This window comes from Anas platyrhynchos, chromosome 6 (genome assembly GCF_047663525.1).
Source record: "Anas platyrhynchos isolate ZD024472 breed Pekin duck chromosome 6, IASCAAS_PekinDuck_T2T, whole genome shotgun sequence".
Lineage (NCBI taxonomy): Eukaryota > Metazoa > Chordata > Aves > Anseriformes > Anatidae > Anas > Anas platyrhynchos.
Window position 1 is genome coordinate 7,129,096 of NC_092592.1, and position 12,806 is coordinate 7,141,901.

General features: G+C 55.3%; 2 protein-coding genes across 5 annotated transcripts in view; both read left to right on the forward strand.

Moving 5' to 3' along the window:
• The window catches only part of UNC5B (unc-5 netrin receptor B), a 35,911-nt gene extending 32,818 nt beyond the window's left edge, over positions 1-3,093 (forward strand). For all 3 annotated transcript variants that reach the window (XM_072040328.1, XM_038181275.2, XM_072040327.1), the window contains one exon: positions 30-3,093. In XM_072040328.1, coding sequence (XP_071896429.1) covers positions 30-198 — 169 coding nt within the window. In that variant the 3' untranslated portion in view covers positions 199-3,093. The remainder of the gene's footprint in view (positions 1-29) is intronic.
• Positions 3,094-3,692: 599 nt separating this feature from the next.
• SLC29A3 (solute carrier family 29 member 3) lies at positions 3,693-10,021 on the forward strand. Of its 2 annotated transcripts, none has more exons than XM_027460552.3 (6): positions 3,693-3,773; positions 4,417-4,660; positions 6,684-6,766; positions 7,045-7,271; positions 7,896-8,058; positions 8,253-10,021. In XM_027460552.3, exons 2-6 carry the CDS (start codon positions 4,421-4,423, stop codon positions 8,902-8,904), a joined length of 1,365 nt encoding a protein of 454 aa, XP_027316353.3. In that variant the 5' UTR covers positions 3,693-3,773; positions 4,417-4,420; the 3' UTR covers positions 8,905-10,021. The 2 variants fall into 2 exon arrangements, with proteins under 2 accessions (XP_027316353.3, XP_027316352.3); XM_027460551.3 differs by lacking the exon at positions 3,693-3,773 and adding an exon at positions 3,909-4,072.
• The last annotated feature ends 2,785 nt before the right edge of the window (positions 10,022-12,806 follow it).

A 12,806-nucleotide genomic window follows, 5' to 3' on the forward strand; every position in this document is an offset into this window, starting at 1 on the left:
GGGCCTACCCCTCTGCCTCTCCCCCGCAGGTACCTGAACTACTTCGCCACCAAAGCCAGCCCCACCGGGGTGCTCCTGGACTTGTGGGAAGCCCAGCACCAAGACGACGGCGATCTCAACACCCTGGCCAGTGCCTTAGAAGAGATGGGCAAGAGCGAGATGCTGGTGGTCATGGCCACGGAGGGCGACTGCTGCTGACGCTCCCCGCGCGGTGGCTGAGCGTGGAAGGGCCCGAGGGTGCCCGTTGATCCTTCCCCACGTCACTGCCAGCCTTAGAGACCGATCCTCACCGTTTACAAGCAATTCAAGTGTTACGCAGCGTTCCTCCTCCTCCTCCCGGCCGTTTTTGGGTGGTGCTGGGGGAATCGGGGCTTCTCGGGTCGGGGCGGCGGGGGCTTTCCTTCTCCTTGTGCGTGTGGGTTCCCCTCCCCTCCGGTTCTCCTCCTCCTTTGATGGCATTTCTGCGTCGAAGAGGCGAGTCCAGTCTAGGCAAGCGGCTTACTTCTGTCAAAGGCTTCAGGCAGCTTCGTAAGGCAAGTAGGAAAGGAAGAAAAAAAAGGAAAAGAAAAAAAAAAAAAACAGTTTCTTAGGAAACGCAAATAATTTATTATCCAGATCTTTGGATGACTCCTTTTAAAAAAAAATACAGAAAAAAAAAAAAAGATTTATAAATCTTTTTTTTCCGTGTGTGTGAGAGAGGAAGAGCACTGTTGTGGTCAGAGTGGCAGAGAGAGAGATTTAAATGAGCGCTCTTCTGTAGGGAAAGCGTGTGGTCGAGTGGAGCAAAACTTGTTTACATGTCCTGGGACCCCCGGGAAATCCGTCGGGTTAAGTGCCTCTATGCCCCCGTGCTTCAGGGCAAGCTGAGACCCTCCCTGAGATTTTCATTGCAAGTCCCCCTTCCTGGCAGCAGCGTCCCCCACAAACGTGGCTGGAGGGATGCTGCCTGGTTTTTCTTGCTGGTTTTCCTTCAGGAGCAACCCGAGGTGGTGTCCCTGTTCTCAGCACCATGCTGGATGCTCTCCTGCTCCTCCTCCTCCTCCTCCTCCATCGCTGGGCTCTGTCTCCTTCATTGCTGGTGGCATCAGGGGATGCCGAATTCATTGGGTTTTTTAATGAATTCTTCCCCACTGTAGTTTTGGGGGAGCTTTTTAGGGCGACTGCGCCTTTATTATACATATATACAAACCAAAGACTTCAGCCCTGCACTGACACACAGGCCAAAGTGGTGGGTTTTGTGGTTTTTTATTTTTATTTTTATTTTATTGGTAACAAAACCCCCAGATGTTTGCAGTTCATGCCCCGAGGTGGCACGGTCAGGAGGAGGCGGGTTGGGATGCAGGCCCCGGCAGACCGCAGCGCTGCGGAGTCCCTGGTTTTGAGTCAGTATTTTGGCTGGGATGTGGGGAGGGAGTTTTGGGGCTGGGGGCTGCTTTGGGTGAGGTCGGCGGGGCTGCCCTGCTCCTGCGTGGGCTCCGAGGACGAAGCCCCAAGGGTTTATCCTGCTGGGTCTCGTAGCAGGGCTGCTCCGTGTTCGCACGTAGTCCCTTGATAGGACGGCTGTGCCCCATGCTGCCCAGCATTTTGAAGAGCTGGTTTCTCATTTGGGGTTGGAAGAAACACCAGTGGAGCTGTTAGCGTGCTTGTTCGGGTTGCTTTTGGTCCTGTGCTGAGTTCTACTTTGCTGGTGAGGAAGGGTCTGCAAGCCAGGCTACGCCTCTTAGCTTTAGGAGAGGCAGCATCGAAAGCGGTCATTGGGTTTCCGTCCCATTGCATCTCCTTTATTTTCTCTTTTTTTTTGGTAATGGACTTGTTATAACAGTGGAAGGAGAAGTTGTGCGATGGATGGAAAGTGATCAACGGGTAACGAGGCTCATCGCAGAGATACGGTGTCTGGATGAAGGCTAAACATTGAGACTACCTGAAGATAGAAGTATTTACTCGGTGGTTGTGGTGTCTTAGAAATTTCTCTGTTGAAAAATAAAGAAATAGGAAGGGGATGAGAAGCTCGGGGTTAGACCAGACCACACAACAAGGCTGTGGACCCTCCGTCGATGGAAGTATTAAGAGCAGAGCCTGGAGGGCAGCTCCTGCCTCGGGCTGCAAGGCTTTGCGATGCGAAGCCCAGGATGCAAACCGAGAGCATCATCACAGGGTGGCGCGGGAGAAGCTTTCAGTATTGCAAGCGTCTTCACGGGGTTGTTTTTGGCAAGATGAGAGGCTTGGTGTGCTAACCCAGCGCATCCTGGTGTCATCAGGTTGTGTGCTGGGTGAAATCGCAGCCAGGAGCCCGAATTTCTCAGGGGGGGAAGCGTGCAGGCTCTGCCGAGGGGCTTTTTTTGGGGTGTGTGTGTTGCTCAGCCTTTTTTGAAGTCTGCAGTGAACACGCAGACCTTCAGACATGCAAAAACCACAGGTGGGTCAAACGCTCAGATGCATTTCTTGGCAGCTGTGAGCCCAACCCACACAGCACTCCTTAAAAACAACTAGCGAGGGGCTTGGGGCATCCGACAGGTCCCGGCTCCCTCCCTCCAGCTCCTCCGCTGTCTCCCTGCTTTACTCTCCGGACTGGATTTTCCACCAGGTTGGAAACTGAAGGTGGGAAGACTTGTAGGTGACTCCCCTTGCCACCTAGGAAGGGCTTTCTCTCTCCGTTAGGTTGCATTTAAGCATCCCATTAGCGGCATCCCACCCCTGAGCCGAGGGGGATAAGCGAATTTGGGGGAAAAAATGAAGAATTGCTCTCGCGCCGTGGCTGCTGGCGTTACCCAGGGCTTCAGCGGGAGGCGAGCTGCCCTTTTCTGAATCTCTCTCGCTCTCATTCTGCTCCGCGGACCTCACGGTGCCCGTCCGTCCGTCCTGCCCACCCCATCCACCTGTGTTCGTCCCCCCCATCCTTTTGGGGCTGTGTCGTGCCGGCAGCAGCCGCCCCTCGCTCTGCGACCTGTCCCTGTATTTATGTGCCCAGGGGCCGGGCGTCCTCTCCACCCACATCTGTTTATTCTGTAAAGAACTGTAAATAAAGTTTAGCATTCCTATTGTAACAAATTAATTTTTATGCAATAAATTATATTTCCTAGTCTAATAAAAAAATAAATAAATTAGCCCATCTGTTTTCTCCTCCTGCATTCCAGCCTGGCACGTCAACGTGGATGAAAATCCCAAAGGAGAAACCCCTGGAGACCCCCTCCCCGTGCCCCTCCAAACCCTTTCCAGCTCAGCGCACAGCTGGTGGGGGACATGGGTCGGTGGTGGGCTTCTGCTTGGGTGCTTTAGAAAACAAAACACGGAGTCTTGGGGGATTTGGTTAGGGTTCTGCCGCCCTTCAGGGTTCGTGGAGGTGGCTGGTGCTGGGGGGCGCATAAAATGGGGGAAATGGGGGTTTGCAGTGAAATCACGTTTATAGGATGCTGCAAAATGAGGACTTTGCGGCCACGTTCATCCCGAAGATGCTCCCCATCCCTTGTGGCCTCAGGGGCTGCAGAATTGAAAAAAAAAAGGGGGTGGGGGAGAAAAAAAAAAGTGAGGGTTTTATGATGATTGGGGAAAAAAGGAGAGAAAAAAAGTGATTTTTTTTTTTAAAGTGTGGGAAAAAGTGGGGAGGAAAGGGAAAGGGGAGGGATATAGGGGAAAAAAGGGGAAAAGGGGAGGGGAGGAGGAAAAATGAAGGGGGCGGGGCTAACCGGGGGCTGGGGTTAATTAGGGCGGTGCTAATTGGGGCGGGGCCACGCCTTCAAGTGGGAGGAGCTTCGGCCCGGCTCGGCTCGGCTCGGGTGAGTGGGGCGGGGGGGCTGTAGGGCTGCGGGGGGGTGGATGTAGGGGCGCTGGGTTCTTCCCACCCCATCCACAGCTCGAATTTTATGTGTTTTTTTTTTGGTGGCTTTTTTTCTGCGAAATCCCCCATTTCCGGCATTTTGGCCTCAGCCCGGCCTCCCTGCCTCCACCCCGGGGAGGGTGGTGCAAAGCGGGTGGTGCTCAGCGGGGTTTGGGGCTGGCCCTTTCCTTCCTAAACCTGTCCCCAAAGCCCCCCGCTGGGGGACCGGGTCTGGGGGAGTCTTGGGGAGATGCTGGGGTGGGTGGCGAGCCCTCCTGGTTGCTTTCGGGTCGCTTGCAAAGCTTGCTTTGGGGGTCTCGGTGCAAAGGGCTGGGGGCTCCCAGGTTGTTATTTATGGGGTTTTGTCCTTGTAGGGGCAGAGAGTTCTTGTTTTGCAAGGGGGAAAGTGAATTCAAGGCCACGGGGCTGGTTAATGATCACCTGCCCTGCAACGCTGCTGCACCCGCCTGTCCCCATCGCCCCTCTCCTGTTTTTTTGGGGGTCCCATGCCCTGTTCTGACCCCATACAGCTCCTCAAGTTGCCTCGTCCCGACAACTAATCATCCTTACACCCTAACAGCCTGTTTGGGGTTGTCTTGCAGCACCATGCAGCCGGCAGCCAGCGCCTTTCCCCCGGACGATGAGCCCCTGCTGGAGGAGCCTTCGGTGAACAGACCCGGCGGGCGAAAGCCGGGCGAGCACCCCAATGGGGTTTACGTGATATTTTTCCTGCTGGGCATCGGTTCCCTGCTGCCCTGGAATTTTTTCATCACCGCCAAGCACTACTGGGCCTACAAGCTGCAAAACTGCTCCGAGCAAGCGGGACGGGCGCCCTCGGACCTGCGGGTGAGTGCGCGGCCGCTGCGGGTCGGCGTGCCCAAAGGAGCAGCTGCCCCTAGGTTTTTAGGGGCAGCAGGGGGGTCACAAAGCACTTTTTCTCCCCCCAAAAACCTTCCTTTGCTTCTCCTTGTCCTCGCTGCTTGTTCCCTTTGGAGACCAGAAAATCCGTCCCTTTTGCTGCAAGCACCCAAACTCAGTTTTATTTTCAGAGTTTTGCCATCTTGAGATCCAGCTGCTGGCCAGAGAAGCGTCCCTGAGACTCAACCACCCAAAATCACCCCTGTGTGGCCTTCCTTCACCTTCCTTCACCTCCTCATGCTCCCTGCACCGAGCGATGCCATTCCTTTGTGGCTGGAAAAAGCATCGGTGTGATGAGCCCACGGCCGGCCCTCCTGCTGCCCAGCTCGTCCAGGTGGTTTGGGCACATTTTTTATTAACCAGGGCAGAGCTGGATGTAACGCCCACATTTCCTCCGTGCTTTCTGACCAGCATCCCGAGCTGGGCTGATTTTAACACCCACAAACAAACTGTGCTAGTTTTTTTAAATATTCTTTAGGTTTTATATTATGCTTTTCCTTGAAAGCTTTCCCAGCACCACGAGAGCCCTGCTTTATGCTCGGGGCAGCACTGGGCTGGAAGGCGGCCCACCCAAAAGACCTTATTTTCCTCCCGCACCCACATCTCCATCCTAAAACCTCTTGTTTTGAAGGTACCCCTGATCGGATCAGCCATTTCTTTGTTGAAAAAGATTATTTCTCCTCTTTCCATGTGGGTTTTTTGTCCCCTGGTGCCTTAGTTGGTGTAAGGTCAAGTTTTTCTTCCTTGGTGATGTGTCCATGTGCGAACGCGTACGGGATGCTGCTGGGTGTGAGGACTTTTAATTCCTTCAGTTCAGAGCAACCTGGGTCTCCTGTACTGGTTGAGTCTCCTCGAAAATGAAGCCATCAGCCCCCGTTTCTGCCCTGGGAAGAAATCTGGCTGTGGCAAGGACTTGAAGCTTGCAGGTGGTTTGTGATTGCAGCCCGACACACACGCTGGGCACGGCGATGCTCTGGTGCTCGCTGCCCCTCAGTGGTCCAACGTAATCCTGCTGGCTTCTGAGCTCCCAAATCGGGATCTGGGGCAACACCGAGTGCTTTAAAAACGGGTACACCGAGTGGTTTAAACACCAAGTGGTTTAAAATGGATGTACTTCTGCTTGGTGGACGGCTTCCTGAAGCTTTGTTCCTCCCCCACAAGCCTCAAAAAGAAAATTAACTTCAAAGTGTTCTAAATATCCATGTTTTTTTACTTTTTTGGGGGTAGGTTGGTAAATAAGGCTTAGTTTAGCAGGTCGCTTTGTCTGTTCTCCCCTGATTCGGTGCGTGGCTGTGGAGCTCGGATCCTGCTGCTTTTCCCCGAGCTGATGCAGGAGCTGCAGGTGTTTATGTCTCCGCATATGCAGCCCCTCCAGGAGCAATTATTACATTTCTCGTCGCTTTCAGTAAAGCCCTTGATGGGGAAGAACAAATTAACGTGCTTGCAAACTGATTAAGAGACTGCAGCGCAAAGCTGCAGGAAAACCTGTGGCGGGGAGAGGAAAGGTGCTGGATGCCCCCCGGACGTGGCTGCTGGGGACCCAGGGAATATTTTATTTAGGGTCTCAGATGTAGGTTGTCCTCCCTGTAGGCATCATCCCACCTGCTGGCTGGGACTCCCGGGGGAGAAAAGGGTTTTAGGGAGGATGGAGCGGATGGGTTTTAACAGCATGATGCATGAAGTGGGTTGAAAATGCAGTCTGGGCATGGAAATCCTGCGTTTTGCTGTGGTTTATTGCTTTCTGTGTCCGTCTTCTCCACTGGCCGTGTGACCAGCCTGCTGGATGTTGACCCGTGCTCCAGCCTGGTTTCCCAAGTGATGGATGAGCCCACGGGGTGAATGCGCACTGAGCCTCAGCCTCTTTCAAAGAGAGAGACCAGGAGGGGAAATCACATCCCTCTGCTCGAGAACGTGCTCTCTGACCGTGTATTTCCCCCCTTTTTCCTGGCAGGACTATTTTGAGAGTTACATCTCCATCGCTTCCACCGTGCCCTCGGTGCTGTGCCTGATCGGAAACTTCCTGCTGGTCAACAAGTAGGTGTGGGGTGGGCACCTTCCCCCTCTCTTCCGCCTCCTTTCTGCCCCAAAAGGGAGCCCGTGCAATGAGTAATTTCTCAAACGACTAATTATCTCCCTTCATCCTTCATTTTCTTTAATTTAAATGCATTTTGCTCCTTCTCAGAGCAGAGGAGATGCTCTCTGCGTCACGTTAGGGTTATAAAATGGGGAGGTGGCAGCGAGGCGCGGGTTTGGGGTGGATTTGGGGTGGGTTTGGGGTGAAGGATGATGCCCTTCCTCCTCGCCGTCCCCAGGGTGCCCGCCAGCGTCCGCATCCTGGCCTCGCTCTTCGTCATGCTCTCCGTCTTCCTGGTGATCACGGTGCTGGTGAAGGTGGACACGTCCACCTGGACCCCCCTCTTCTTCGGCCTCACCCTCGCCTGCGTGGCCGTGGTCAGCGGCGCCTCCACCGTCTTCTCCAGCAGCATCCTGGGCCTGAGCAGCCGCTTCCCCATGAGGAACTCGCAGGCACTGATCTCAGGTTTGTGTCCCCAGGGGTTGATGTCCCCAAGCGCTGGAGGACGCCTCCTGCACGGGCAGCCTGGTGGGATCGTGCTCCTGGGTCCCCTTGGGTTGAGTGTAGTGTTTTTTTTTTCCTCCCATCCCTGCGTCACGCGGTATTTATTTTAGAAACGTAACTTTCCTTTTTAAAAAAAATCGCACAAAACTTGCAGGCTGGGCTAAAGGGAAGTTGCTGAAGGAGAAGCACAAGGGGTCACATGAGCCGGCACTCTCGTTTCTGTAAATACCCTAAAAGCTCAGCGCCGGGGGCTCGGCAGGGACAGACCCTCACCATGTTGGCCCCTGGGGGGAATGACCACCGGGGCAGCCAGGGCTCGAGCTGAGCTGTAATTTGTTCCCTGCAGGGGAAAAAGGGGGAAGGAGGTGGTATGAATGTGCAGTAGGATGGCTGAGAAACCAAAATGTAAGGGAAAAAATGGAAGAAAGTCTCCGTCTCCATTTCCTGGGGCCGAGACAGGAGTGTTTTAAGGAGCAGGGGAACCATGGCAGCGCCTGCCCGGTGCTCCGGTGCCTTGCCAGATTTTGGGGAGCCGGATTTTGGCTTTGGGGCTTGCTTTGTGCCCTACAAACATCCATCTTGCAGGTCAGGCCATGGGCGGCACGCTCAGTGCCATCGCGTCCCTCGTCGACCTGGCGGCGGCGGCCAACGTGACCGACAGCGCCCTGGCTTACTTCCTCACCGCCGACATCTTCATCGTCGTCTGCATCATGGTCTACCTCCTGCTGCCCCGCCTGCAGTACTCCAGGTAGGGGCTGGGCTCACCAGCAGCACCCACGGCACATCACCACCCGACCAAAACCCCAAACTGCTTTTGTTTTCTGTCATTTTTCCCATCCCTGGGGTGGGAGAAGAGGATGCTGCCGTGCGCCCCTCCCGGATTTCCAGCACCTGTATGACTTTGCATGAGGCTCACCAACTCCCTCCTCTTTTTATTTTTAGGTATTACTTGAGAAGCCACCAGGAGAGCCTGTCCCCGGCCACCGCACTGCCTGGTGGCCCCGTGGGGGACGCGGCAGGACCAGGAGGCACCACGCCGCTGCCCAGCATCCCCCCGCTGCGCCCCATCCTACGTAAGACGGCCACCCTGGGCTTCTGCCTCTTCTACGTCTTCTTCATCTCCATCATCATCTTCCCGTCCCTCTCCTCCAACATCGAGTCCGTCCAGAAGGCCTCGGGGAGCCCGTGGAGCACCAAGTACTTCGTGCCCCTCACCAGCTTCCTCCTCTACAACTTCGCCGACTGGTGCGGGCGGCAGATCACCGCCTGGATCCAGGCGCCCGGCCCCAACAGCAAGCTGCTGCCCGCCCTGGTCCTCCTCAGGACCATCTTCCTCCCCCTCTTCATCCTCAGCAACTACCAGCCCCGGGCTCGCATCCGGACGGTGCTCTTTGCCCGCGACGCCTACCCGGTGGCCTTCACGGCGCTGCTGGGGCTCAGCAACGGCTACCTGGGCACGCTGGCCATCGTCTACGGCCCCAAAATCGTGCCAAAGGAGCTGGCCGAGGCAGCGGGGGTGGTGATGACGTTGTACCTGGTGCTGGGGCTGGCCCTGGGCTCCGCGTGCTCTGCGCTCGTCGTGCACCTCATCTAGAGCCGCCCCCGAGGACGAGCTGGGGACCAAAGCCAAGGGACCAAACAGCCCCGAGCTCAGGGGGACACCCGAGTGGCCAAAGAGACCTCTCCCTCCTTAAAATGCGGGCATCGTTTTGGGGGGATTTCCTCGAGGAAAGGGAATTCCTGGCGTGGGCGAGAGCAACTTCCTCACTTGCACTTCTGCTTGCTTGCGTTGTTCCATCCGAGAGCAGCCCGTGGCTGTTGGGCTCCCCGTGCCGCCGGGTGCAGCCGTGAATGGGCTCATTCCAGCAGGAGGACCCCAAATGCCTGCGGGGGTGAGGTGCTGGGGCACCCAGAGGGCTTCAAAGCCACTTAAACTGCTCTGTGCAAGCACAGCCCGGGCTACAGGCAATTCTTGTATTTATTTTCTCAAATTTATGGGCCGGGAGAGGTGAGGCAGTGGCATAGCTTGGCATTACAGCTGCTGCCTCAGGTGAATAGCCGTGGAAAACCTTTCCTGTATGACCTGGTGACTAAAATTGTTGGAAGAATAACAGATCTCTCTTATTTTCTTCGTAGCCCACTGGGTTTAACCCCAGGCCACTTACAGAGACGAAGCTGATGCTTGGCATCGTTTGGGCTCCGGGGCGATGCACGTGCAGCTTTGCTTTACGGGTGATTTTTTTTTTTATTTTAAATCATAAAATCCTGACACGGGTGGAAAACTTACAGGGCACGTGGTACAGAGGCTGAGCTGTACGGCCCACGACCTTGCACACAGAGGCTCTGCAGTGCACGAGCACTGGTGATGGCTTTAATATTTCCCTGGTGGGACACTGACTTGCTCTGGGTGCAAGATGCTTTTCGCCTGCAGGTGTGAAATTGTTTCCGAGATGGAAATACCCAGGGCTGAGCACCTGCAGGTGGCATCTCAGATATTCAAGTCTTCAGCTTCAGGTGGCCTCGGTGGGCTTTTAGGGGGGAGGTCTCGTGCTGGGCAGGTTCCTGAGCTGCCCGGTGCCAGGTCAGGAGGTCCTGCTAATTACGGGCTGCTCCGCTCATCCTCTCCGTGATGTTACAGAGGGAAGTGACCAGATACCTCTCAAGACAGGACTTGATTGTCACTAATAAAGTTAATTCTTGATACTGTGTAAGTGCTGGTGTCTGTCTGGAGCAGTTTTTGGGGGGAGATGTGTGGGTGATGCTCTCAAGTCTTTTGCTCTTGCCTTGAAGGCAGGAAACGAACCCTGGAAGCTGGCAGGGAGAGAGGGGGTGGATGAAAGGGCAGCGAGCAGAGGAGCTGCATCTGTCGCAGCTTCTGCCCAGAAGAAATAACCCAGCTGATGCCCGACCTCTTCTGTGCCCTGCCTGTCCTCGGGGCGATGCCAGCTCCTCCAGAGCCTCTCGGAGGGGTTGTGAGCGACGTGCTCATCTCCAAAACCCTGCGTGCGCCCTGCGGGGTCGTGCTGCTGCTCCCTGCCAGCTCTCCATCTGTAACACCAGCCTTCGAGGCACGGGGGGGCTTTTGGCACGGCGCTGCCAGCATTTGGCAGCTGGGAGCATCTTTGAACCCACCTCGCTGCCCCCCAGCATCGCCTTGGCGAGGGCCAGAAGAGGCCGCGCGCATTTTGGGGCAGGAGCCATCCTTTCAGCGTTTTCCTGGGATGCTGGGGCCAAACCGGAGGCAGCTGCAGTGCCAGGAGCAAGGTGGATGGAAGCTGAGCTGGGGAGGGGGGGGGTGGAAATTTGGGGGTCCAGGACTCCGTGGGTGAGCTGTGCGCCCCGAACAGCTCCGCTTTGAAGCGGTGCCAGCCAGCTGCAGGCGTGCCCGGCTGCTGTGCTCCTTCTGCGTGCTTTATGGGGTAATTTGTACTATATTTACACGGCAGCGCTCAACAGTTTTTTTAAATGGAAGCGAGGAAAACGCTGTCGAATGAATTGTTACAAAAAAGCCCCGTTTGCCATTCCAGCAGGGGGGAAGAAAGAGGGATAAAAATCACCGTCCTAGGGACGTTCTGTTCATCAGATCTGGGTATTTTTTCCCTTGATTTGTGAGCCTAATGCGAGGAGAAGGAGCCGCAGATGCATGCTGAATTCTGCAGGGAACATATGCATGCATTTAAATCATTTACAGCATTTACTGGTGCAATTGTAAGGCACATTATTTTCCTGCATTTGTAATTAGGCTCCAAGCAGATGGCGAAGGACTGTAGCTTGTGATTAGACCGGCTTGTGCTCTGCCGGGCTGCACGGGGAGAACAAACCTCGCCCGGAAAGTTTCTCCCCTAATTCTCCCCTGCGCCGCTCCCGGCGCTCAGCCGCACGCGATGTGCCACCCGCTTTGATGAATGCTTTCAATATGAGGAAGAAGAGGTTGGGAATGGGAGCAGGCTCCACACAGGAGGCTCCACGAGCCTTGTGTGTGCCCAGCATCGTTGGCCGAGCCTTTTCTCTTCCCTGGGGCAACGCGGGGTTGGATCTTTATCCCCAGGACGTGGCTCCTGCTTTAAACGCACCGCCTCGGAGAGCTGCTGGCATTGCTTTTTGGCATTTGGTTGGACGGGATGATCTTGCAGGTCCTTTCCAAGCTGGCGTTTCTGTGATTCTGGGATTGTGTTTCCAGGGTTGAGCAGCAGCAGCCCAAGTGCCAGCACCTCCGTGCCAAACCCACGCTGTATTTCCATGCGCCTTTGCTTAAATCGCCAAGATCCACCTCTTGCCATCCTGTAGGCACATCAAGAAGCCTTCACCGGGTGTCACTTACTCTTTTTTCTCCTCTTTCTCATTTCCCTGGTTTGCCTTCTCCATCTGCAGGTGTGCCAGCCCGGAGCAAGCAGGAGGGCGCTGTGCGGGTGCTGTGCCTGTAGATGGCAGCTTCCCCTCTGCCTGCGCCGAGCTGGATGGAAACGGGAGCAAAAACCGGCTGGGAGAGGGAAGGATGCTCCTGGTGCCCCGCAGGGACAAGGGGCTCGGCTCTGCCTCCTGTCGCGATAATCGCCCAGGGGAATGGATCCCCTCGCTTTTTGCCCCCCAAGCGTGGCTCTTCCCGAGGCTGGAGGTGCCAGCCGATGGAGAGGGGCACAGCCAGCAGGCTTGCACCCAGCCCACCGTCTCCAAACACGTTTCCTTCCCCCCTGGTATAAGCTATCACCCTATAAACTTGGGATTTGAAATGCGCTGATTCTCCACTTTTAAAGGAAAATAAAGAAATCAGCTGCTCTTTCGGCTCTTTGCAGAGGGAGGAAACACCAGCCACCCCACCGCTTCGCTCAGAGTCCTCGTCAGCCTTTCACTCACAACCCCCTAAAAAAAATCACGATCCTAACACCGGCCTTCAAAGTCCATGGGAAATGGACCTGGAAATTAATTTCGCACCAGAAAAATGCCTCTCTGTCAGCCCCTGTGCTCAGCAGCATTGCACAGGTGGTCACACACACAAAAAAAAACACACACACACAGTGTGAGTGCTGCACAAATTAATGCTGTGAATTTGCTGAAGTCCGGCAAAAAAGCAAAACAAAACTGGTTTGGGTGCGAGACGGGTAGCAGGCTGAGGGCTGTGGCATTTAGGAATGGGGTGAGAATTAAGCAATGCAGAAATTTGCCTAATTTAAATGGGATCATTAACCTGAGAGCAAACCTGGGCACGATGTGAGGACGTTATTTCTCGGTGAGCTGCACCTCGGGGACTTCTCGTTACTCCCCATGGGTGTCACATCCTGCCTGGTGCAGGGCTGGCTCTGCTGTGTGCTACGGGCACTTTGGGGGGGCTCCCAAATCCCAAGGGCTCCCCATGGCTGTGGGGGCATGGCAGCAGCCCCCTGCCCGACCCAAATCAATCGGCGGAGGAGCCGAGGTAATTGCATAATTAGCAGAAGCTGTGCAGGAGAGGCAAGGGTTTAATTATCCCCTCCTGCTCCTGCCGAGGGCTTTGCCCAC

What these genes read in the sequence shown, in the direction of transcription:
- SLC29A3 (XM_027460551.3), top strand. An exon ending in GGGCGCCCTCGGACCTGCGG is followed by an intron (nt 4,661 to 6,683) that starts GTGAGTGCGCGG and finishes TTTTCCTGGCAG; the next exon opens with GACTATTTTGAGAGTTACAT. An exon ending in AACTTCCTGCTGGTCAACAA is followed by an intron (nt 6,767 to 7,044) that starts GTAGGTGTGGGG and finishes CGCCGTCCCCAG; the next exon opens with GGTGCCCGCCAGCGTCCGCA.